Source organism: Apus apus, chromosome 1 (genome assembly GCF_020740795.1).
Source record: "Apus apus isolate bApuApu2 chromosome 1, bApuApu2.pri.cur, whole genome shotgun sequence".
NCBI lineage: Eukaryota > Metazoa > Chordata > Aves > Apodiformes > Apodidae > Apus > Apus apus.
In genome coordinates this window covers 51,426,763-51,454,193 of record NC_067282.1, presented here as the reverse complement: position 1 = coordinate 51,454,193, position 27,431 = coordinate 51,426,763, and the positions used below count along the sequence as shown (strand labels likewise).

The 27,431-nt window shown below is 39.9% G+C and overlaps 1 protein-coding gene across 1 annotated transcript in view; it reads right to left on the bottom strand.

Moving 5' to 3' along the window:
* The window catches only part of GPC6 (glypican 6), a 531,236-nt gene that overhangs the window by 40,589 nt on the left and 463,216 nt on the right, over positions 1-27,431 (bottom strand). Inside the window, exons 6-7 of the mRNA XM_051610133.1 lie at positions 24,802-24,945; positions 20,280-20,309 (exon numbers count right to left, since the gene is read on the bottom strand). Of these exons, the coding sequence (XP_051466093.1) occupies positions 20,280-20,309; positions 24,802-24,945 (174 nt within the window). The remainder of the gene's footprint in view (positions 1-20,279; positions 20,310-24,801; positions 24,946-27,431) is intronic.

Below are 27,431 nucleotides of genomic sequence, written 5' to 3'. Positions count from 1 at the left end.
TTCATATTTAGCTGAAAGGATTTTAATCTAGTACTGTGCAACAAATCAAAAACCTGCAGCAACCTGCAGATATTTTATAGTCAATCTAGCAAGACTCTGCAGTTTTCATACTGAGTAGTAATATATGACCTAGACAAGACCCAGACAAGGGCTTGTGAGAAAGACCATGCAGCTTTAAAATGATTGCTTTGAACGTAGGAGAGAAATATGGGTAATCACTGGCATACCCTGACCCAGGGTAGTCTTCCAAGAGATAAGTATATGACAGGGGACAAAGAACATCTGGGAGTTGGCAGGTTTTTCAGCTAGGTCATACCACTTGAAACTGAGATTTAAGCTCATGTTTATACAAATAAAAGCTTTGAATGTTGCCCTGAGTGAGGATGGGGAGAGGTGGGAATGTTCTCCCTTGTTCTCCCGCCTGGGACAAAGAATTTTAAGTGTTTCCAGAAGAGAAGTGTCTGCTTTTCAGGCCCTAAATAAACCTGAATGGCTTCAAAGTAAAGCCCTTAAAAATCAAAAGAAGGCTTTGGTTGGTTCCAAGGTGGGTGTTACAGCATCTGTAACTGGGAGAAATTTACCTCATTGCCCAGACTGATTGAGACCTTATACAGAGGGAAGCTGACTTTGCATGGGGTATGTATGACAGGAGGCTACTGATGGCCAAAATAAGCTGTGAGAGATGGTCCAACCACCCCGCAGAGCTGTATGTCCTGCACTTCCCTTCTGCTGCTAAAGGGCAAATGGAAAATGGGTTCTTGGCCTGGATTTGAAGTGGGAGGAAGAATAATCTTCAGTGAGACACTAATCTGTCTTCTATTGTTTAGTACTACTATTCAGAAATAATTAAAAAAAGGCATAGTCACCCCAGAAAAAATATTTTGGGTACCTGGGTGAGAATTGGCATGGCTGCTTTGCTGTTTTCAGTTCAGCATTACAAACCCTGGTGGTTGCATGGCCCCAGAAGATGGGTGAGAGAGATGGACCAAAGTGCTGTGATTGCAGTGCAAAGATCAACAAGAAAGGTCAGGCAAGTCACAAAGGCTACCCTTAAATCCTGAGCCACCTGAACACAGCCAGCTAGAACTGTTGGCACAGCAGGTATGTCCCTACTCTGCAAGGTAGTGTTTGTATGGTGGTTAGTATATTTTTATATACTGAGGTATGTGGTCGCTGTGACAAGGTGGCACTTGTATCTGGAGCAGAAACAGTGAGCCCTGATGTATGTTTCTACCCACAGAAGGCATCTTGGCTCCAAAAGTGAGGTAGGCTTGGATACACTCTAAGTGCTTACATTTTCTATTAACCTGCCAATGCACTTTCAGCACCTACTCAGCACACATAGTTTAGAACATTCTTGGGAACTTCTTTGGGAATCTGGGATCCAGCTGCTTAAAAGTTTGGTGTTGTGTAACGTAACTTGGAAGTACCCAAATCCTCTATTGGAACCAGCCCTTAGTGACCCCAAGGTAGATGACTTTTTAAGAGAACATCAGATTTCCCTGCATTGCTATGCCCTCATAGCAGTGGGGGACCCTGTGGGAGGTTCATGTAAAATTAGGCCATAAATAGAGCCTGAAAAAAGATCTATTTGATGGTGACATCATAGAGTTCTGTGGTTATTGCTTCTCAGTGGTTTCAAAATCAAATTTGCTTTCTATATAAATAAAATGGTGTGAGATTTTTACCTAATTAGCAGCCTTCCCTTGAAATATGAAAGTCAAGCACTTTATTTCTAGCTTGGGGATTATTTCCTGCTCCAAATGAATTGCATTACAGGCACAATAAAGAAACAACTGAGCTCACTCAAAATAGAACTGGGGGAGTCAGTAGATGGCATGGGGAGGCCTGCACACAGCATGTTGATGAAACTTTATGTATTGGTCCCATTGGTTCCAACTGGTCCAATGAACCAACTAACTGAGTGCCCCTGTGAGCGAGATGGTTGGAAGACAATTAACTGTCTGCAGATGTATTACAGATCACTTGAGACAACTTGGGTGAACTGGGAAGAGCAGGTGTGAATGCTATCAAATATTATATCAGCATCAAAATTGAAAGAGTGCAACTGTGCTCTGGGAGGTGGCAGGTGGCCATTCCAGTGTGTTATAAGATCTTAAGAATCTCCTGCATGCCTAGCTTGCAATTATAGCCCCAAATAAAATTTCCACCTATGCCTGAGAGGGCAAACACAACCTCTTCACTCCAATAAAAGCTTGCTACATAGCTTTGTAAACTCAGGACTGGATTGCTGTAGTGCACGCTGTCTGGATTTACCAACTGAATTCACTTGGAAAAGGGAGCACATATGGAATATAGCCATTGCTTCTCTGCTTACCAAGCTGTACTCTATGCCAAGAACACATTAGACATTGCTTTAGGGTCTGCTGTACTAATCTATAAGCAGTGAACCTTTTATCAAGATCTATTTCCAGTTTTATCCGTTCTCCTTGAAAGAATATTCCCAGTTAACTCTTTATCTTCTGAATTAGCAGCTCTGGAGTTGTTGATGTTGCAGACAGACAAACACAGTCTTAGCCTCTTGCAAAAGGACTTTCACCCGTTGCCCCTGAGTTTTACTAAAAATGGAAAATTGCCAGAAAATGACAGAAGGAGAGCCCACTGTTCCCTGCTTGAGTCTGCTCATGTGGTTAGTAATTTTCACTGTTAAACCAAATGCCTTATTTCAAAGGTACATTTTTCTAACTTCACCATCCAACCATAGGCACTTACTATCTCTTGTTTAGATTAAGATTTTTAGTACTTGAACTTTTTCCATTTGGAGGCACATACATGCAATCACCAAGTCACTTCTTGATGATTTCCAGTAACCAAAGAGGAGTAGTTTAAAATCTTTCCTTGTAAGTTATTTTTCTAGCCTTTATCTATGGTTCATAATCTTCTGACTTTTCATCATTCTTGTTAAATTCCACATTTAAAAAATACATGGCTCTTTCTAGAAATGATCTCGACACTTCAGTCTTGATGCCAAGTGGCAGAAATCCCTGCATCTGTTCTGCACAGCACTTGGCCAAAGGTTTCCCATGGCCCATGTGTTACATGCCTTGAGGTGTGCCAGGTATCTGGGCAAAATATTCTGAGGGTGATATTGGGATAGCAGATGATAAAACAGTGTTGGAGGAATATCCTGGATTGATGAGATGAAAACTGTCTTGGCTTTGTACTGCAGCTGCTGGCCTTTGGGAATGCTTCCTGGTATCTCTCCAACTGTGTCCCTGTCTTGGAGGGATTTATCAATGTGGGCCAAAACTGCGATGGGGAATGAATTGACATGTAAGCAGTGTGGGCAATCAATGGCTGAGCCTTTGATCACACTCCAGCCCTTTTTGTTCAGTTCCCTGTTCAGACAATAACAGAATCCTTAGTTCTCCTCACCATTGCACGTGATGGCTAGCCCTTTTGCCACAGCAGCTGGAAGTCTCTACCTTGCTGTTTCCTGCTATCTCCTCACTTCTCTTTAGTCTTTCCTTTACAAGGTAGTCTCCCATTTTTTAGGTCTGGCAGGTAGTAATTGTTCCCACATGCATTATCTTGTATCTGGCTCTAAGAAAACTGGCTCTGTCTAAATGGACCAAAATCATAAATGACTTAGATCACTTTCTTGGGCTGTCCTACCCCATAAAATATGTGTTAGGTGGCCAGTCTGTGCTACCTGCAAAACTCATACTGAATTCTACCAATAAAAACTGAATGCTGCAAAACCTATCACTGGTATGCATGGAGTCCCACAGAAAGATATGGTTATGTACAGAACCACAGTTGTGTGGAAACGTAGCAATTCAATGGTGACTCCTGCTGAGATAAGTCTACCAAGTAAGTAAAGCCAGATACTTATTTTGGAAATTACAGGACAGGAAGTGTCTATATATCTTAACAAATCTTTAATATAGGTTTTCTCCATGTTTTGTCTGGGAGTATTTTAAAGCAGAATGTTGAGTGTTGTCACCTCAAATGACAGGGATGTCTTACTAAGCTACATTACGAAATGGACTAATTACCTCTTTGATTAACAGTAGCAGGCAGAGATGTTCTGTGTTGCCACCTGTAAACTGTTGCCTTCATGGCATCGTTCTTGTGGGTTTTTTTATGACCTGCACAAGTTTTTTGTATTTTCTGCAATGTTGTTCTCTATAGTGATTCTGACTATGGAAGCAACTCTGTTGCTTAAATGGCATCACACTGTTGTGCTGCTTCTTTTTTATAAGTGACTTCTTGTCTAGTATATATTTTAATGTCAAATAAGCCCCTGTCAATAACAATTTTGGGTTGCTTTATTTCATAAGCTTAATGTTGTAATTTTAGTTTCTTGTCCATGTCAATACTCTTGATTTACATAGCTGAGCCATATATTCAGAAATAATCTACCTTTATTTTTTATTTTAGCAGTCAAAACTCTGAGTTGTCTACCTTGGCTTGTGAGAAAATTATGTTAGGTTTTCACAAGCTCAAGTACATTTATGTTTCTCACTCTTTATCTGATGACCTATTGTATGCTCTGATATACTTTGATATAATTGGGCTAAATCTATATTTTCAAAATCACCAGATATCCATCACTCTGCAATTTTATTTATCAAGTGACTCTTACACTCTTCACACTAGAGTGATCATTGCTGCTTTCTACCCATTTCACTGCATCTGGGGACTAAGAACCCTGGCTACTGCCTTAATCTACAGGTAGTTTTGTTGTGGGTTTGTTTTGTTTTGTTTTGGTGTTTTTGTTTTGTTTTGTTTTGTTTTTTTTGCTTGCTTGTTTGATCTTTTTTTATGAAGAAGGAACATGGGACAGAAAAAAGAATCAGTGAAGCATGAGGGATCCAACCACATATTTCTCCACACTTACATTCTGTGGCATAGCTTGTTATTATTTTTTGTTTTCAGCAATTTAAGAGTACCTGTAACACTCCTGGTCCCGCTAGAAATTGATTGTCCATACAGCTAAACTGTGAGATCAGCTCTGTGAACAGTTTTGGCATGGGCCAGCTCCCCAGACCAATTTTCTGACATGGTTCAGAAATTATTATAGGCCAGGTACCATGCTCAAAACCAGTTTTCATGAGGCCACCAAGCATGGAAGACAAGAGGTTTAGCTCCATGGTTGCTCTAAGCTCTCAGCTCATTACATTTCTACAGGGCTCTGCCTGGGGCAGCAACTCTGTGGTCCTATCTCAGATTACGGAGAGAGCCAGTCCGTTGGTGATGACCACAATGTGACAACTGGAGGCATCTGGCTGAAGCACTAGCAAAGAGTCCCAGGTGTGATTAACATAGCAACATATCAACATAGCCACAGCCATCCTGCCTGTAAAGGCAATGTTTAGAGGACTAAGGGATTTAAAGAACCAATGCTTCTACGCTATTGCTATTCATTGCAAGCAGCATTCACCTCACCTAAATCTAGTCACTTGAAAAGGAAACTTTTAGTCTAGCCTAGTTATCTGGACTCCTACTATTGCCATTTCCAGGGGTCAGTTCAACCTGTCTTGAGGAAGTAAATCGCTTGCATGGCCATGGGATTGTTTTTGCTGATTTTACAGGGAGCCTGGATGCCCATCTTGAGCTCATCATTATGTCTTAGGCTGCTAAATTTATGTGAGTTCATTTGTAATTTACACATCAAACTGAACACATCAAAACCAGGCCATGAATAATACAGATTTGGGTGCAGGACTGCCCCAAAACAGACAACATCAACAGCATGAAATATGTTCCCCTAGGAGAGACAAAAGCTATAAATGAGAAAGAATTGACACAGAAGGCCCTGAGCTATTTGGAGACAAATGAATGGGGAAAGGATGGACAAGGTGTACAGTTCTGTCATGGCAATCAGAGATCCTTGACTTAACCCTTGCCAGCACATTACAAACCTGAGGGCTGGATGGCAGCAGCATTTCAATTGAACCAGTTAGTCCTGTGGGGGAGGAAGGTCAAGAGGTGCAGAACAGTGCTAAAATACCTTCATTGCCTCTAGGACCCAAGCTGGCAAATTCCCATAGTGTGGCATTGTGCTGGATGATAGTGATGCACTGGCTTACTCAGAGCCAGCTTCTGACTTTTTAGTCTGCTTTACTGCAGAGCACAGAGCTGACCCATGACACATTTTTAAATGTAAAGTTAAAAACTGGAGGGAAAAGAGCAGCAGTATCTCCTTGAGTGATCAGAAACCGTTAAAGACTTCGCATAAGGGCAGGGAAAAAAAAACAAAAAGAGACCTGAAAGAGATGGCAGCTTGCCACTAGGTTACTTGTGGGCAGTAATAACAAGCAGACCCATGAGGATAAAACAGCAGCCACAGGATGAAGTCTTGTCCTACAAAGACTCTGCTTTCCTCATATGAAAGCCTCAGGGGTCTGCTCCTCTTCTACACTGTGCAGCTTTTATGCATATTTTCATTTCAATAAGGTACCATGGAAATTAACTGGAAATCAGCCAGTCTCATTCTTCTCAGTTTTCCCCATTTCACAGTATAATGAACTGTGCAAATTCTGGAGGCAAGCAACTCTTGTGCTTGTTTTTTCTCCCTGGCAGTTACAAACCTCTTGATCAGCTTGTGGCCACAGGCGCATGGCAGTTCCCAGAGGGCACCTCCCCCAGCCACCATTTGGGAACATGCACCCTGAAGGATGAAGCCTACCTTGCCTTCAGAAATCAGGGTCATCCTGGTCTGTTCAGAGGAAAGCTCCTGATACGATTTTTACAAGTGACTGTGAATCCTGGGATTCAAGCTCAGAGCCCATGAGTGCAGGGTTGTGTGGTTGAGTACTGACAATGAGATGATACACAGCTTTGGCCTCAAGGGACATTTATGGCCAAGGCTGTTCATGATGCAAAGAGTTTATCACTGTCAAAGGAAAGGGAGAAAACAGGCTCTGCCCACGTTAAGCAGTTAACTGTAGAGGCTGTTCTCTGTTGAACGGAATTACAGACAGTGGATGTTAAAAACTTTCCAAGGTGCTGAAAACATCTCTGTTTGGAGTCCAAAGTTTTGAGTCTGCATGTCTGAAAAACACAGCTATATGTATATGTAATCTACTTATATGATACAAATATACAAATAAATGCATGCTTTTATCCCTTGAAAGCACTCATATAAAGACATCCTAGATGCTTCTAATGCCTTTGGTTGAGCGTAACATCTCACATAGAAAATGATGCTCCAGCACAGCTCTGGTGCATCACAAATGAAGAGCTTGTATTAATGTCGTAACACTGATCTCCCAGACAACATATTTCAGTTTTTATTACTATAGGTAGATATTCACCTTAATTTTGCAGGGGGAGACACATTAAAAACTCTTTTTCTTTGGAAAAAAGTCCAAGAGATAACAGACTTTTTGACCTGCAGTGAATGCTGTTTGCCCACACTAGTTCACTTTTTGCTCAGTTTGAGTATAATTTAATGGGAAAATTCCTCAAATTTTTAGATAATGGTTTTGAATGAAAATGCATTTGAGCCAGTTTAAATGTTTTTTTGTGTGAAAAAATGTACACATATGGTAAAGGGAAGTACTCACAACTGTCATAGCTGTAGAGTAATGAATATAGATGGATTTAATCTTGGGACTAGTCCTTTCACCTTGACACATCACTTCTGCCATCTGTTTAGCAATGACCAGGAAATCTAGATAAAGTCCTACTAACAAGGAAACACTAGCATTACTTTTCTTACATTCCATGACAGGTGGCATAGAAATGTTTTTTATCTAAAATATGTTTTACAGCAGTTTCCTTTCTCACAAATCAGCTAAGTTCCGAAAGTGAGAAACAAATTTTGGGTTTTGTTTTAACCAGATTAATAATCTTTGAATATATTATTGCCTTGTAACCATGTGAGAAACCAATCTAATTCTGTGTCAGCCAGCTGCTCACACACAGAGAGCTCCCTGTGCAAACACACACCCCAGTGAAGCTGAAGGCTACTCACAGTGTGATATCCAGAAGTGCCATGGGCAGACAGCTGAGCACCCTCATGCTTCAGAGAAAAAATAAGAAACAATAAGAAGAGAAGGTTGTTGAATTTCTCAAGGTGTGTGGTGGATAACAGCACACTGGGATTCTTTTCTTGGGGGAACATGATAGGACTCAGAGTTGCCTGGCCCAGCAGAGATGTAATTGCTATAATTCATTAGAGAGGCTCATTTCCATTTTTCACTACTGGAGCAAAACTTTATAAACTGTGTTGAAGGGAACGGGAGCTTTTATATCCTGAGGCTGCATATATAATAATTTTAATTCAAACAACGAGCTGAATGAGCCTTTACTGGTCATTACATTTCCTGTCTTCTTCCTGTCATTCGTAGTTTAATTTCTTCATCAACTTGTTCCTAGTTTTACATACTCTTTAATTTCTCTGTCTTGAGGCATACAGCAAATAAAGTCTTTGGTGGTGATCAGTTATTCCAATTTCTACAGGCTCCTTTTTAGAATAGCCTAGCCAACATCTAGCATCAATCCTACATCATTTATGTTTCAGCTGTGCAAAGAGAATACATTCACACCGGGAATGACTTTAAAGTATGTCCTATTTTAAGATAAGCCTATTTATTTTCCCAATGCCCTTGCCACATTTGCTGTTCAAAGGCACTTACATCTAAACAAGCCTTGCTTCTTGCAGATGCTTTGACTGTCTTATTTTATTCTACAGTACAAATGTTCATGAAGCTGAATTTATAACTCAGCTACCGTACGCATAGCTACAGCCTGTGATGGAAAAAGCAAAGGGTTAGAACTCCACTGTAGGTTCAAGAGGAAGGCAAAGCTGTGTCAAAAGATTTACAAAAAGGGAAAAAAATAAAATGACACCACAGGTTACACCATTAAAATCCATGAGAACTTTACCATTGTGACTACAAGTTCTTTAAGATTAGGCTTACAATACGCAAGCAGACAGGCTGAAAGCTATTACTAAAACAACAGAAACAGAAAAGAACTGGAAAGGTGTAAAGCACCACAGCAATCAGTACACTGCTCTCAGAGCAATCCTTCTGCAAGTTTGGCTGTAACTGGGAATGACATTCTCCAGGACTCCTGCCTGGACTGTGCAGGCCTATGGATGTGTTCTGACTTCTACAGTGGTAAGTATTAAAGCAAGGAGACAAACAGATATTATGATTTTTTTAAAAATTATTTTTTTCAAGTGCAGCTGCAGTTCATAACCACCTCAAAACTGAAGTACATAATTTTTCTGAACCATTGAATTCTGTAAAATACAGTTGCAAATCTGCTTCCCCCTTAGATAGCAGACTAGGTCAGAATCTTACTGAACTTTATTTACTTGCTTATTTCTGTTTCTAGTCCTGACTATAACCAGAAAAAGAAGAAATATACATGGAGTATCTGCCCTATTCATATCTCCTGCCTGATTTCCCAAGGGCTGAGATGCAATGATGTTTTCAGTACATAAAATCTTTTAATTCAGTCAGGTGAGGGAGAAAAGGTATAGTCTGTTTTCGTTTTATCTCAACTGCTTTACCCATCCTACTCTTGTTGACAAGATTCTTGGGTTCAGTTATTTTCAGAAGATACAATTTGCCTCACATCCCATAGATGGCTTCCAGCCCTTTAAGAAATGTACTAGGGAAGCCAAATCTCTACTATGTTTACACTTCTTTTCAAGGTGGTTTTAGCAATTTTATCTCATTTTATTTTCCTACTTAAGAAAACCTGAAAAAATATAAAAAGGAAAATGTGCAGATGAGTGCTCTTCATGGAAACTAGATGGATGCTTTATACCTTCCCAAGCCAGGCTAACCTTGGGCTTTCTGATTAGCTTGTTGAAATTAATTTGATGCTCGTAGATCCTTTCAGGCTTAGTAGCTCTTCTGATGAAAAGCAAAATTAGCTCAAGCTGTCTTGCATGATGCACCCCAAAGGCTAAAAGCTGGTGGTTGTGTTGGTGAAAAGCATCTCTTGGCTTTCCTTTTATACTCATAAGCAGGCTACCCAAGGCTCATGATTTTAGCCTCCCTCTCCTGAGTGTGCAGTGCAGAGTAGAAGCTTTCTACAATGGTGGCATCCAGCACAATGTGCTCTGCAAGCAAAGCTATAGGAAATATTCACCAGGCTGCAGTGCTGTGCTGCTCTCCCTTATCTTATAGGTTAGTAGGTGAAGGGCACTACATTTCATCACAGCCTTTTGTACCCAAAGCCTAGAGGCAAATTAATAACTGTATATACAGGAAAAAGTAAAAACTTTACTGCTTGCCCTCTTTGGCAAGAAGGAGACAAGAACCCACTTTGTGTTCCCAAGCAAAAGCCTCCAGAGCTTCAATGTTCCCTGAACCTGCAGGCAAGCATAGAGCCAGTTCCCAGAACTGAAATTCCTGGCCACTTTGAACCTCCCTGCTAACATATTCACAACATGGAGAAACCTGTTCAGGCATCTTGGCACTGTTCTCCCCCTCCTTGTGCTCCAGGGCACTCTTGGTGGAAAACCCAGTGCCTTTCTCTGCATCACTTTTTTGGTTGCTGTCATAACTCCATGAAACAAGTTTTTGCTAGTCTAGCATGAATCCCCACATTGGCCCATGAATATCATGTTGCCTTGCTCCTTCACAAAATCACCAGCCAGCCATAGACAGGTACTGTAAAAGAAAGTGAGTGTAGGTTCCTGGAGTGTAGGTTATAAATGATGGCATATGAAAAAGAATTAGGATAATTTGATTTTCCTATGCTGCACTGGACACATAAGACTGAGTAGAGACAAAAAATAGCTTAGACTGAGCAAATATGATATGGTAGTCAAAAAAGGAATGGAGCAAACCATATGGAATATCAGAAGCTTATTTAAATAAACACACTCTCTAAACCAGAAAAACATTTAGATGTTGGCAATAAAAATTTAACACACTCCTTGCTCTGCCTCATCTCACCGTTTTCCTCTATAATTCCTTTATACCAGCATGTCATGCCTATGGTCTCTGTCTGACAGACCCTTTCCCTATTTACCTCTATCTGAACTTCAGTCTGACTTTTAACAGCTGCCTAAAGATCCATAGTTGGGATTCTTTGCTCCATTTGGTTTCTGATAAGAAGAAAAGGCTCGATTAACTTATCCTGATAAGTTACTATGGCAACTTCCGCCAGTGCAGAGAGAATGAAACGTTCACTGGTACGTTCTTATCAGTGCACATTTCCCCTGACTATGCAATTTAATCCATTAAAATTAAATGGTGAATTGTGCAGATGAAGGCTGAGCCTTGGGCTCCTAGCTGGAAGTTTATCATTAGCCTGGGTTTTAGTGCAAGTATTTCTTTCTTTGTTAGAAAACACTTCAGCAAGCCAATGGCTAGGGGAGTAAGGTTTCAGAACCAGGTAACATTGCATTCAGAAGTACAATAAATCGTAAACAGAACCTTAGTGTTGTTAATCCTGTTAGTTATCCCTATTCACAGCGAAAAACAAGGAAACATTCCTGGCTGGCTTAGGGCATGGTAAACAAGTGCAAAGCAAATTCGGATTTTCTGAGTGTCAGACACTCTAGTGCTTCAAATGGAGAAAAAATATGTAGATGTGGATCTCAACTCAGCCTGTGGTCAACCTGCAGTAGCTGAGCCCTTCCTGAATGCCCAGTAAATTCGCTTGCATTTGCTGGAGATCTTCCAGAATGTCTGTGATGAGTGTGTGTTGGCAGCTGACAGGGTGTGAAGTTCAGCAACTTACTCATGTCTTTAACATCCCCTGACTACTAGCAGAGTATGGCTCATATCCCAGAGTGAGAGGGCAGCCTTGGCCAATTGGTCCAGGAGGCCAGAGTTAAATTGTTAGGTGCTTATAAAATGCGAAAATATCCTGGTCACATCTTCTTTCTTACAGTGATGCCTTTTTAATCTCTGTTTTCTGCCTGGCTGAGAGAGGCAAGAGACTGTTTTAGCATGGGTATGCATGGCCTTGAAGTGATTATGGTGCTTTTGCCATGGGGAGACATTAAGGAACAAATGACATTGAAGAATATGTCCCTATATATCATTAACTGTTATCTGGATTTCTGAAGGAGTGTTTGCCAGCCGTGTTATTTCACATTTTGACACAGAAATAAATCAGCATTACAACCTGTGGGAAATAGAATTTTTAAAAAGTGCTTCCACAACTAGCTTGAGAATTCTTGGAGTTTTGTCCCAGGACATTACCAAGTCAATTTGCAGCTGTTCACATTCCTGCACATTTTACAGGCAGCCTTTTTCCTCCAATAAATCCCTCTCCTATCTGTCTACATCCAGCTGATTTCATGAGAAAAGATATTTTTAAGGAACTGATTTTTGCTACACTGATTTTTGTGAAGCAAGGAGGGGCTTGATGAAAAGTGTGATGAAGCTGGGCCCCTCTGTGCAGGCAGAGGGGAGCTGAGTTCACCATCTTCCATCTAACAACAGTCTATACTGGCTGGCCAGGAAATAAGGAGCTGTGCTGCTTTGTAAGTGACCTTGGGGACTACCAGGTGGGGTTGAGACAGGAGCTGTCCTCCTCTTTCCCAGCAATGTGGCCACTGCAGTCTGGGAGAGATGGGTTGCAAATAGAGCCAGCCATGGTTTCGCAGTCACTACTTGAGAAAGTGCTCTGTACCTCACAAAGAAGAGTACTGTATGCTGGACAGCATTGCTTGAGGGGCACAGAGATGATCAGAGCTGGAGGATCTCTCCTATGAAGACAGGCTGAGAGAGATGGGATTGTTCAACCTGGAGAAGGCTCTGGGGAGACCTTATAGTGGCCTTCCAGTACCTGAAAGGGTCTCCAGGAGAGCTGGAGAGGGAATTTTACAGGGGCAGGTAGCAATAGGACAAGGGGTAATGGCTTTAAACTGGAAGAAGGCAGATTTAGGTTAGACATTAGGAGGAAATTCTTCACTATGAGGGTATTGAGACACTGGCACAGGTTACCCAGGGAAGCTTTAGATGCCCCCTCCCTGGAAGTATCCAAGGCCAGGTTGGATGGGGCTTTGAGCAACCTGGTCTATTGGGAGGTGTCCCTGCCCATGGCATGGGGGCTGGAACTACATGATCTTTAAGATCCTTTCCAACCCAAACCATTCTATGATTCTATGATTCTGTGATTCTATGATTCTACGATTCTATGATTCTATTATTCTCTGCACTTGGAGGTGTACTCTGAACTGAATTGCCTAAGCAAAGTGACAAGGGGAGGACTATGTCGGCTTTGTCCTCTTTCCTTCATGGGGTAAACTGTAGTTTCTGATAAAGACTTGTTAACTTGGAAATCAGGAAGATCACACTTTAGAGAAACAGCTGATTAATTTTTCTGGATCACTCAATTTCCATAGTGCAAATGGGTGCTTAGAAAATCATACAGAGACAATAAGTGGTGACTGGGAAATTTGCATCTTCCACTTCAGAAGAAAAGAACTTCTGAAAGGAAGAAGAAATATGTTTTTAATACTTTTTCACTGCCTATACTGACCCTGTGCTGGTCACCTCTTGGCAAAACAAATGAAGTAGAAATACCATCAGAGTGTTTGATAGTAATTTCACAGTCTGTCTGTGTTTGTAGAATGTGAGCTTCATAAAACAGAGTCAAGAATGAAATTAATCTCACAGGATGCTAGCGTCCATGTCAAAGCTATGAACTCCTCTGCTGCAGTCAATGGTGAGAAACAGGAGCTGAAGGGTGCAAGTGTGTCTTAATCCAACAGGGATTTTTCAAGTAGTGATGATCAGTTGTGCCCTGACAGTGCCTATTTCTCTCAGTTGACAGTAAAGGATGCATTGTTTGGCTAGCTCTAGGGTTAGATACCTCAGTTTGGTCAACTGGATTTCATCTGAATGAGTGAATAACAGTTGAAAGGGTTTTTATGTACAGTATTTCTAAGGTGGTAAATGTTCCCTGATTTTCAAGTCCATTAACATTCATTGTGAGATCATGGAAAAAGGAAGTTTCTTGCAGGTTCATTTATTATGCAGTGATTTTTTTTCCATATGTAATTGCTGCAGAAGAAAGGAGTTTCTCACATTCCTGTTATTTTTGCATATATATCACACCTCTAATATATGAGCACTGCAGGTACATTATATTAAGAAAGGCAATGAAATTCAAGCAATTTTCTTTTTTTTTACTTTAGTGACTGTAGCAGTTACTTAGGTAACACAGTTATTGTGTACTGGAAATTTTTATGGGCTTCAGTGTTTAAGGAGAAAACCAAATTTCATTCCAGTCTGTTTTCATTTAGGTTTCTATATAGTATTTATGCTGTCCAAATGTATAATAGCAAAGCAAAATTCCCAGCATTTCAAAGTGAATGCAATTATACTAGGGACTGAAGAGCAGGTTGTGTATCAGCACTGTGGTTTGCTCCCATACAAATGAACAGCAATGTTGGTCATCCATCAGGCTCTGGCAGTGAGCTAGGGTTGCCTAAATGTCAAAGCTCCCAGTGAGGGTGTTGACATGTGAGCTGGGCATCAAACCCCCTCCACAGACAGTGGAGACTTGGAGTGGGATTCAGTGCCTGCACACAGGTCTGCCTTTGGAGGTCTTCTCTCTCTTCCACATGACTGTACAGGTCTCCAGTAGATCTTGCACCATACTTGAGACCCTCATGTGAAGGCCCTAGGTGCCTCTCTCTGGACAGCCTATTGACCTCTTAGTCAGTGGAGTCTAGGGAATTATTCAGGTGGCCAGCTGCCTCATTTTGGTCTAATCTAGGATCTTATAAGTAGCTGCTAGATCCTTTATTCAATACAGAAATAAATTAACCTAATACCATTTTGTGCTCCTCTCTAGCATCCAGAAGACTGAAGAACCCCTGTAAGGCCCTTATCACACCCATTAGCTCCTTGCAGATGCCTGCATAGTTCAGAGCATCTCTCTTAGTACAAGGCATTCAGCAAGTGAATTCTGGATGTTATTGATCACCTTGACTAGCTCTCCGTTGCTACCATGGGAGATCAACAAACCCAGCTCTGCATAACACTTGTTTTACAGACACTGACTAACACACAGTGAGTTCCATTTCTTATGTATCAGAGATGACATGTATATGACATACATTCATTGTAGAAGAAAAAAAACAAACAAGAAAACAAAGACGTACACAATGGTCAATTATGATTTCTTTCACCAGATTGCAAAGCCACCAGAACATGGCGAACATGTGAGCATCTGCTCAGTCCCTAGTGAGTACACCTAAGTCCTAAATTCTAATAGCCTAGTCATGTTCATTTCAGTAGGGCAATTTGTGGAGAAGTCAGGTACTGATTGCTCAGCAGGGGTTAATCTAACTTAGCTTCAGCCCTCTGTAAGTTAAATATCTTGTCAAGCCTAAAGTTCTTCATAGTTGATGGAGAAACACTGGCACTTCAAGGGAGCTATTAGTGCAATTTCTGGCAGATGTCTACATTAGACTGGAAATTATGCTCTGAAAATGCCTGTTTTCTTAACCAACTGTGGAGGGAGTCCATACTACTAAGTTCTAATCCTGTAGCTGGTATTCTCTATTACCATGTACCTCAGTACATGCCAGTGTTGAGAGTGGGATCTGATGAAGTATCTTGCAGGTATGCTTCTACTTTCCGTGGTGACTAAGTACCTGGGGTGGCAATATGGGGGCCATGTGTTTTGCCCTAGTGTGAAACTGTCATGCTGCTAGGACCTACATCCACACTGAGGATCCAAATAATGCTGCTGGGTCTGCTAACAGTTGCACAACCTTAGACTAGTTCTTAGTTGATGATGGATAAAATTAGATACAATTAATCCTTTCCTTCCCCCTTCCCCAGTCGCATTAGTAGTCTTGGCTTTTCCATTGATGAATTTCTGTAACTAGTCACTCAGGCTTTGCTGTTTACAGCCAGATGCCCCACAGAAGCATCCTGCATTACTTTCCCAACAACCTAGACTGATACATTGATGTGATTTGGGGATGGGAGATAAAAGCAGGAGGAAAAGACAGGACAACTTTCCTAGTGAAAAATATATAATTTTGACTAAAAAAAGTTCACAAAAGGGTCACTATCTGTATGAAGGTAAACCTTTTTAGTCCTTGTATTTCACCTCCCCTCTGACCACTATTAATACACATAAAAGTCCATAAAGTGTCAATTTCTGTCTATTACAACAACAACAACAACAACAATGTGTACGAGATGTTTGGCTTGGGAAATCAGGTTTCAGTGTGCTATAACATGCTATTTGTCATAAATGAAGTCCGACATTGCACGTTCCTGCTATGAGTCCACAATGTGTCCATGTGCTGCAGTTAGCAAAACGAAAATAGCTGGAAAGAGCTAATTGCCAGTATAGTATAACAGGTATTTTTCTTTGGAGAGTGAAAATCACTATTTGCAATTAATTCAGAAATTATCAAAGCTTTAATTTCTCTGTTGGTGTCTACACTTGTACACAACTAACTTTGTTGCTGAAAAGGCTTTATGGTCTGTAATCATTTGCACAAAGGGAACCTCTAATTCTCTAGTGGTAAATGAACTGGTGCTATATTACAAAATAAATTTTTAATGGAAACTTAGAACTTATGGGTTGTCCTCATATCAACAGTGCAAGAATTCATTACAGCATAACATTTTTGAGGTGGGTAGTCAGTCTTCATTGCTACTGTTGTGTTACTTGGAAGCATCTAAATGAGCATAGTTTATGCACTGCAAGTAGGGACACAAGACTTGCTACAGATTTTTAAACCATAATTTTTCTTTTAATATCATGTCAAAATGCCAAAGTGCAGAGGATGTTTATATAGTCACTATCTTTCTTTAGCATTAATAAGAACATTAAGAATTCACTTTACCTTCTGCACAGATTCATGCGTAGAGACGTGCAATGAAATGTGATCTGTCTTTCAGCAGAAAGAGCAGTGTTGAAAGAGCAGTATTTCCTGCTTAGATTAATCTTCAAGAAGCTGATAATGCAAACTTGAAAAAAACCACTTAGTCTTTATTGAGCACAGGCTAAAACATCAAATGGGAGGCGGTGTATGTTAATCCAGATTTACAAGGGGGAATTGCCATTGAATGAAACTTGTGCAGCCTTCCAATGAGCAATTTTTCTTGGATGCTAGCCATCCTTCTAGGCACTGAAGATACCATGATAATGAGTATAATAAGAAATATGATTGGAACTATCTATCAATATATTTTATAGACCAAAATCTCCTTTGTGAGTGTGATTCATAGAGCCTAACTTCAAACCCCAGCATTATGGTTACATTTAGATATCTATAAATTGGGTGTCTGAGCTAATAATCCAGATTCTCTCCACTAGTCAGTGGAGAGAAATGGGTAATTCAGATCTCCAAATGCATATCTGAAGTCTGAAGGTTCCTAATTATGTCCATTGGTTGGTAAAGGAACGAGATGATAGCTCAGACTTTGATAGCAGCATTAGAAACATGAAAAGCTAGGGCAAATAAATCACACTTCATATTAATCTGGTTTGATATGGCCCAGTGGTGCAAATTTTAGCTGATATATCTTCCTTATCTTTACCCTGATAGCCAAGCTCAGGAATCCCATCATTTCTCAATATACAACAACTGAAGACCCATGACTATCCCGTTTGTTCTTCTTACTATGTGCAGACAGGACTAGTAATCAGGAGTGTAACGGATACATAATACCATTCATACCCCTAAGACTTTGCTGGAAAGGAGATGATGACCCTTGGTTGGTCTTCACACCCAGCAGGTAAAGGAAGTTCAAATTGTACTGCCAAGTACATTTTTAGAAGATGTTGAAGCAGGCACTGAGTTCAATGAGACAAGCAACACATCACTCTTCACAGGCAGCCACTGCATGGTAATCAAGTTGATGCTTTTTTTTGTCTTTTGCAACTAATTAAGACAAAGATCAGTCCTTCCTGTTACTGTTGGAAGACAACCTTTCCTTGCTCATACGAAGCTGAGTCTGAAGAGCAGGCAGACCAATTTCACCTGAAGACAGAGGCAACCACTGTAATAAAGCTCTTAGTAACCGCCTCGCGCATTAGGAACGCAACGCTTCAGATACAGCAGCAGGCTGAGCCCTTCTGCTGGGGGATGGAATAATAGTGCCGTTTTTAGAAACAAGACTCTGGCAGGTCTCCCAGGAGGTTCTGACAGCCAACATCACTCATCCTCCTTTGCCACCAGAAAGTGGTATTAGCCATGAGGGAAAAAGTGATCGCACAGACTTAAACTTACCTAGACATTGCAGTGTCACAGAAACTGAGGATAAACAAAACCTGACACTAAGAAAACACCTGTTTTTAGAGAACCAAGGAAATCCTAAATCTGACACCAAATGACCATGACAAGTGTTGTAAAACATATTTATTCATTTTGCCTATTGTATCCAGACGGCTAATAAGAAAAGGGACTCCATTTAAACACACAAAACCTGAAAATGGAGGAGCTGTACACCCTATACTTTACAGGAGTTATCTGATAATTAACATCACAGAGGGAGAAATGGCACATTCAACAGCACAGCATCTAAGGATTGTTGGGAGGAGTAGCCTGTGAGAAGTCAGTGGGTTTTTAAAACACCTGCATGAGCCTGTCATCTTCACCCTTACAAGTGTGACCAAAACCTCCTGAGTTATGAAGTCTTTTACAGGTTCATTATTTGTATCTTTCCCTATGGCCTCTGTACTCAGAAGGTGTTTGAAAAATTAATCTCAGTATTTTAAACCCTGGAAGATTTACATCTACTGGATTTTATTCTAGTGTTTCTTGAGAAATAAATTGTTGAGAGTAACCATCTTATCTCAGGAAAATTGTGCTATCACTGCATTTATTTAACATTTCTAGACTCTGGACTAAATGGATCCTAAGAAAACTGAAACATAAAGTCCACTTGCAGAAGTGCTCCAGGGGATTCCCTGGGTAGTTCAGATCCATGTCTCCATAGTACACTGTCCTATTAATGCTAGCCCTTTATAGTTAAAACACAAAGCAGATTAATTTTATTTTAATCATATTTTATACTTCATATAGTTTTGGAAGGCATTTTTCACAACAGATCCGTTATGTTACTACTGCATTTTTTAAATTGCAACAAAAATCATTACACAATGGATACAAATAATTTAAAAATATGACTGAACAGACACTTAAAATACATCCCACTTGATTCCCCAAAAAAATGTTTCTGGTTCTTTTGCTCATGGAAACTGAGACTTTCTTTAACTTTATTTTAAGGAGGATAAAAGAATATCTTCCTACAAAGTCTGGAACTATATATTCCCCTCCCCTGGGTAAATAGCATGAAAGGTTTTCTTTTTCAGACTGGGTGCATACTGATCCATTCATCTATGCAGCTCCTATACTATACTTGAATGTAAATCACTTACAAAATGCCACGGCCGATTTCTCAGTTGCCTGTCTCCATAGTATGCACGTGCATTATGTATTATATGGTTAACAGTGCATCAGCTCCCTTGTGGAAAATCAAGAAAGCTTCCACAACCTCCTGAAAGAAAATGTGGAATTATTTTATATGTGTCCAGCTAGGTCAGGCTGCAGAACATTCTCAGGAGAAACTGGAGCTGAGTTAAAGCAGCACTGTGCTGTACGGTGGTGCGGGGGATACAGAGGAACTTGAGGCAGCTCAAGTGCAGGAGGCAGTATGGCTCTACCAGCATGGTGCTCTCTGTAGACTAATTAGTCCTGCTAAGAAGCAGGGTATAATTGCCCAAGCTAAATGCTTTGAGGTACTTTACAAGTGAGATGATGCATATCTGCATGCTGCTGTGCTCCCTCCTTCCCCTTGGGCTGTGCTGAGCCCTGTTGACGAGGCCTTCTGTCTGAAACCAGGGACCTCTAACTGGAAAGTGTAAAGGAATCTACTTTATCAAGCTCCTGCAGAGAAGCTCGGTGGTTTGCCAGGCAGCAAGACAGGGCAATTCTAGGAAAAAAGTCCAGCAAAGCCTGGGAGCTTGTTTCTGTTGCTCCACTGCTATCTCAAGGCACAGGAGTCGGAGCTAAATGCAGTGTCTGCATTGCTGCCCATGCAAATGTGGCGTCTGGGACCATGGGGATGCTTATGCCAGCTTTTAGCTCACTGAGGAAATTCATACGCTGCTTTCTGGGGGTGAGGCATCAGCCCTGAAGTGGGAGAAAAATACTGGAAGGAACCAGCAGCTCTGGGGGGCATTAAATCAGCTGGAATGCAAAATTACAGAGAGAACTGCTAGCATTTTAGCCTACAAGACACACACAAAGTAAAGATGATGAAGATGAAACTTAAAGAAGTATTTTGCCCAGCACTGTACAAAGACAAATGAGAATGAAGGTGAAGAATAAGAATACCAAAGCTTACACCATGTTGCATTGTCCTCCAGATAGTCCTCTGGGAAGCAAGAGGGAAACAGATTCAGGGAACAGAAAAACAAAACAAAACAAAACAAAATAAACCACAGGTTATACCAAACAGGCAACCACAGAGAAGATAATGAGTCTTTATAAGCAGTTGATTTTAAATGAGAAATTTTAGATCATGTTCTATGGAAGCAGTTGAGCTCAGTTGTTAAAATTATTTAATCTCTGATCTTGCGGAACTTCAGGTGTAACTGCTAGATGCCGAGACTAACATTGTCACTTTTTGGCACTTTGTACTAGAGGAATAGGGAGTGACTTCTCTGTACTTTTAAAACTTGTACCTTAGGATGAGATGAATCCAACTTTAGAAATATTTTTTCTCGATTCAGTTGCCTATACCTATGTTTAGGCAAAGACTTTATTTATCTCTGTTAATAGTGAAAACTGCAGTCATCTAGACTTCAAATCTAGATAGCTGGTTATAGATATCTATGCTATGGATCTCTGTATTGAATCAGATAAGGCCTCATGTTTGTTTCTGTTACTGTCAGTAGAGAAATAGGGTGGAATCCAGTTACCTAAATATAGGTACAGCAAGTGAATTTAGTAGCTCTGAAGTATTCCATCTTACTTCCAGCCAGGTCTTCTCTAACTTTGCTATCTTGAAGGCCTTAGGCATATCAAATAGCACTAGGTGACTATGTTTTTGTAGCTGAATTCCACCAGAGACTTGCAGGGGCCTGCAGAGAACAGCTGGGGCTCAGTTCTTTTCTCCCACTTGGATGCAACATGGTAGGCATCCTCTAGGGTGTTCTACCTGGCCTTCAATTGCCAGTCCAGGAGCGCTTGAGCATCCCAAATTGCTGTCCTAACTGCCAGATCAATTGGATGTCTCAGATACCCTGAGGCATCTCAGTGTTGATTTATACATGTGGATATCTCAGTTGAGCCATTCATTTCCCAATCTGTGAGAGGTGTCTGTGGCAGATGGGGTGAATCACTCTCCAAAGATGTGTGTCTCTCTCCATTGACTTCAGAAAGAGCCTGACTTTTAGGTCCTGTGCTGTGAAGATGTGATTGGATTGCCTGAGAGGCTGCAGTGTATTCTACCTAGCTCCTCACTGCTGCTCCAGAAGCCCCTCTAGTCCTGTGCCATATCTGCTGGTCCCATGTTTCAGATACTCTGGGATGTCTTAGGTAGTGCTTTACATCCATGCTTAGACAACTCTCTCAGGTTCTTCATAACTTCCTAAATATATCTGATGTATTTTAAACCAGTTGGACCACTGTTTTAGGGGATATATATCTTTTTTTTATCACGTTTCTCACAAGTAATTTTGATCTATTTCTTATTTATTAATCCTTACCAGTTACAGATACATCAGCGACACAGAGCAACTGCTTTCCCTGCATTATGGAAGGGAAAAGATGGAATAAGTGGGTTAATCACACAAGTTCAGGCAAGGATGAAGGAGCACTTTCTCAGATGAGTTCTGTACCCAGTGATTACACTGCAGGCTTATTACGAGGGTTGCTTAGTGCAACATACCTGACAGAATAAGCTCAACTGATTTAAGCTTATAAATGGGGGTATGAGCAGGAGTAACAAAAAAATTGTTCAGATTTGCTATATGTTTGTTTAGGATAGAGTTGCAAGGGAAATATTTTCTAAACATGGTCTCTTCTGACAACATGCTGTCAAAGAGAGATCAAAGCAGAATTGCTTGTCACTTCTTTGGAGGTTTACATAGCTGCATGTTTAGACTTTGTGATGACAGTTTAAAGTTAAGTGGTTTGACAGTGTTTTATGAACATAAACTCCAGAATAGACTTCTAAAAACATTAATGTGACACTGGACAGTCAGCTGACTCTCACAAGGAAAGATTTGTTTCTTTTATCTCTGATAATCAAAAGGGGCTTTAACTGTTAAGATACTACTTTCAAAATAGTAATACTTCTGTATGTTTGTATGGTGTAAGCAACAGAAAATGATCTGGATGCAGTCTGAAAAACAGCTGTGAGTGGGATTCTTCTTATGTCCTGTTAGCAATGTAAGGGTTAGGAGGATCTAAATGAAACTGGTCCTCCAGGCTCTGTCTTATAGTTAATGAAGAGAGATACGTGTTTCAGGGAATGATTCAACATATTAAACTCTGAAGATCTAATGTAGGCAAGTTGAATGGTATCTCTGTGAGGCAGGAGTGCAGTGTTTATATTCTTCTGGATAAAATTACCTAAATTGGTGTGAGATACAGGCAAGTGACCTTTCCCAAGTGCTGGTAAGGGATTACAGCTCTGAAACAAAGCCTTCTGCACTAATCCACATAAACAGCCTTTTCTCGCTCCAGCTGAGGTCAGTGGCCATCTCTAACTTGAGAGATTGTTGGTCTCAGCCCAAAAGGAGGTAACACATGCATCACTGCCATTTGGAGATGGATTTGATACAAACACTGATCACTAACAGACCATAGTTATTCTTTTAAATATCACCAGCAAGAAAAACAAGTAAGTATTTGGCTTAAACACTTTGTAAAGTAACACCAATACAAACACTCTTAGTTTGTTCTTTGTGTTGATTTTTATTTTTTATTTTTTTTATTTATTTCTGGAATAATGCACAAACAAACCTAGTCAAATCATATGGAGATAAGTTTCCCTTTGAAAGTCTACAAGTTATGAGGAGTTACAAAGAATTAGCTGCATTGTCAGTTTTCATCAGTTGTAGCCTTTAAGGGCTGGCAGCATATGACACATCTCTGCTTTATTCAGGATGCTGCTCAGTATTTTGGACTCTTGTGGTTTAAAAAGGTTATTAATATGTTTAGAAATATTTTTATGTCAATATGGAATGTCTCTTAAACTTGTGTTTTTCATTGCAAAAATGCTTGAACTGTTCTTATGAGAGTGATTCCAGCTGAACTATGCTACTAGCCTTCCTTTTCATGATCTTCCTGCCACTTCTGTTTGTAACCTTTAGCTTCGATGGAGCATGATTAAAACCTACAGGCTTTGTTGACCTTTCACTTCACCTTGGCCCATTCTAGATTGAGATCCAGGCCTGTGCACTGAGCAATACACAAGGGCTGGTTCTTGGACTCTGAAGTGAAAGGGTAAAATTAAGATCCTGTCAAATATGGATTAAATAGTGCCAGTCAGATTTTTAGCCTGCGGTGCTACACTGCATTATGAACCTGCTATGGTAGAAAGACCTGAGTCTACAACAGAGGTAAACATCATCTGTTTTGCTTCTCCTTTTTATGATAACCTGGCTACACTATTTCTAGTAGAGCAGAGAGCTAACAAATGTTGCTTTTTAGGGTAATCCCAAGTCTGGACTAGAACTACCATGTTATTTTCCAGTTGAATTGATATGAAGATTGACAGAATGCAGTTGATAGATAGAATACAGTGTAGATAGAGATGATTGGAAAGACTTGGCACTACAGTAGAGTGCCGTGACCAACAAAGGTATTTACGGAATGATGGTGTCAGGAAGATACCAAGGTCCTTATCTGAGTTAGTGTACTTGGCTTCTTGTTCAGTGATTTAAGGTACGTATTGAAGAAATCTCTAGATGTTTTAGGCTTGTGATCAGAACCATAGCAAGATATTTTGGTGCCCTAGTGCAGCCAGCACGTTCCTGGCACCCAGCGGGAGTGCAGCTCACCCAGACTTCAGACCTGGGTGCTCCTCTTCCCTCACTTGCTACAGCCCTGAGTATGACTTTCTTTGGCAAGACAGACCAGTGCTGTGCAAGTGTCCAGCAATAAGCTCAGCAAGTAGAGGGTATGTGGTACGGTCTGTTTTGATTCAGGTGCTTTACAACTCTTTAATTCTGTTCATTGCCTTTACTTCGAGGTGATTGCTGAGACAGTATTAACAGCTATAATATTACACCCACTGTAAATCCACAGATTTATAAATAGCAGGAAGTCTGAAATGAGAATCCAATGGCTGGTAGTGAAGAAAACAATCTTACTTAAAGCCTTATTTTCAAAACAGTTGAATAAATAAAGCAAGATTAATGATCACTGAAGTCAATTTTTGAGACAGATGTAAATAAAGCAGTGGTAATTTTATAATTAAGTAAAGGAGTGAAACAAATCATTGTGCCTTTGCAAGTTTATATGTTAAAGAAGTTGCTGCTAAAATTGTTCTAATACATAAAATAATTTTTAATAAAATTAAAAAATAGAAAATATCGCTCTAGATCACTTTTCAAAGAAAATGATAATGCAAAGTACCTGCCACGGCTCATCTGTTTTTTGGCCTCCAGGAAAGAGCTTATTCTCATCTAACATTTCTAGTACATAAAAACTGAGTCATATTGTTCTCCTACAATGCAACTCTGTACCACTTCCAATGGAGAAAAGAAGATTTACTGAATGCTGAACCAGCTGGCATAGAAACTATATAGTGATTCTGAAATTATATTAGAAAAAATTGTCAGGAGGGTACCACTCTTCTACTATATTATCAAGCCATTTTTACTAATGCAGAAATGGAATATATTATGCCTTACCAGCCTATCCAAACTTGTGCCGGCAGCAGTTGTAGGTCTCTCCTCTGGGTTATATGGTCTAAATCGGGTGTTGAAATTTTCAGGGACAGAGCGGGAAGATCTCAGGGCAGGTGCTGGTTTAGGTTGGCCACATCCCTGGAAAACCTGAAAAAGACATTGCAGGTTATAGCCTGGTCACATCCTTGATAGCTGGTATTTTATAACCTCTTTATTCTCTCTTTCATATATTTGAAACCAGCTTTGACTGACAATTTGATAATGAATTGAGCACTTGCCCTGCATTAAAATTCAGGTTAATAATTAAGCATTATTAATTACTCAGTGAAGGTATAAAAACATATAAGGACCTTAAAACCCTCTTAATTTAAGAAGGTGATTATAAGAAACCAGCATTTGAAAGTGCTATAACCACTGTCTTCTCAGGAAGAAGAATGGCAGCAGAATTGGAACTAGGTGATCTCTAAGGTCCCTTTTAACCCAAGCCATTTTATGATGATTCTATGAAAAGGAAGTCCTCTGTGGCTGGACTTAGTTGATAATTGTTTTTTTTTTTTTTTTAAATGTGGTATTTACCCAGAATCACAGCTCATTCCTAATGCCTATGCACAGCTGTTCCTACCTTGTAATTTTGTTTGTAGTCTCAGAGAAAAGGTCAATGATGAAATAGTCTTATAATGGGCAATTTTCTTATTCCCTACTAATTTCTCCCTAAAAGAGGGGTGAGGCATATTGAGTGGGCAACAGTGAGAATTATTTTCTGCTGGTGTGTTTGTTCTCTAGGTATAAAAAAATGTTCCAGGTTATGATGTTTTTCATATACCTCCATTTGGAAAAAAGTTGCAGTGGTGTATCTCTGGTGGACACTAATGGACAGAGAGGACACATTTGACTACTGGATGTCAAGTATATATCCCAGAGGAACTCTCACACAAGTTGCTCAGCTGAAAGGAGGTAGAATATTCACAGTGTTAAATTTTTCAAGTGCTCTCATGGAATAGGATCCTAGTGTTTGCCTTCATACAAACTTTTTCCATTTTGAAGTAATCTTTATTTTTGTGACCATTGTATTTTGGCTGTTGCATCATTTTGCCTCCCATCAGAATTTCTCATAAGGCGAATTTTACAAAACCCTAAAGACAGACAAAAACTGTTTGTCTGAATGAGTGGAGATGAAAACTATGCAGGTGCTGTGTTTTGTTTGTAGGAGCAGATCACTCCTTTTTTTGTGGCAAGTAAGATATCAAGCTCACAAATTATGTTGTGAGCCAGTGATCAAGAAGGCTCATGTTTCACTTTCAGACTTCTAGGTTTTCAGCCTTTAGTCGTTCTCTCCTGAAGCAGCCATGGATGGCATGACTTCTGCTGCTTTCAGGATACATTAAAATTGGCTTTTAATTAGATTTCCTGATGTTAATTTAGAGGCCCCGTGTGATTCAAAATTTGCTGAAGGAAACGGATTAATACTAAATTTATGTCCAATCATCAGGTCTGTTTTGGCTTAGAGTCAAGCAAGTCAGCTGTTGTATGGCCATTGGGATTTTTAATTTTTGAGTGGAATACTGCTTGGTCTGGTTTGAGAATACGTGTAAGATTTTTTTTTAGAGTTTCTAGCCTCTCTAGCCATGAGGACTATTGGACAATAAATTAATTTAATCAACCAGGAAAGATGACTTAAAGCTTGTAAAATTCTAAATTTTTCAGCAGGAAAGAGTCATATTTTTCCTCTGTGAAGAAAATTCAACTATTATTGTCAGGATTTATACACAATTGTGTATGATACTGTACATTTTAAAGGGTCAAATTTATAAGTCAGGGGCATCAGTTATACTTTCAAACATTTACTCATATTTCTTCTGACTGAAGATAAATTATGCCCAGAAAACATAACCATTCATTTAGATGTCTATGCCATCACATTTAGTCAATTAAACAATTAGGTATTTGCTTACAAAGACAAGTGACAATTAACCAAAACATGCAACTTGACTCTAAGGAAGGTGAGGGCACTGAATCTGCCCCTTACATTTCCCAGTGTGTGACTGTTAGTCTACTTGTATGACCACGTGGAGTCTACATGATTCATATTTCATTTCTCTTATCACATATTGAAAAAACCCATCATAGACTTTGTGGCATATAGCTTCACATAAATAGTTGTAGCAAGTAGTTTTATATGAGCAAGTTTACATACAGCCAGCCAATAACAGAGATGGAAATTAGGCAGCAATTTTTACATCATGGAAGAAGAAATAATTTACTTTTTAAGTGACCTGGTAGAAATGCAGTAAGGGTACAATATTTAGTAACTAAATTTTGGGTACAAAAGACACATTTTCTAATTTGTGGCCAGGTATTAACTGACAGAATTGAAAATGCAAAGCTGATACCTGAAATTAACAAATTCTTCCTAAGAAGAAGCACACAAAATACTTTCTTCACAGTGCTACTCAGAGATACTGAGCAATTTCTGGAAAAATATTCAGGTGTTTCATTACACATGCTGTGAATTGGCAGCATAAATCCACTCTCTTAAAAAATTAGCATTTTTTATATAATTGTTGCCATCCATATCACCAGAATTTAGAGAAGGGGTTCAATTTGAAATTAAGAAACCTAAATTTAGGTATGTA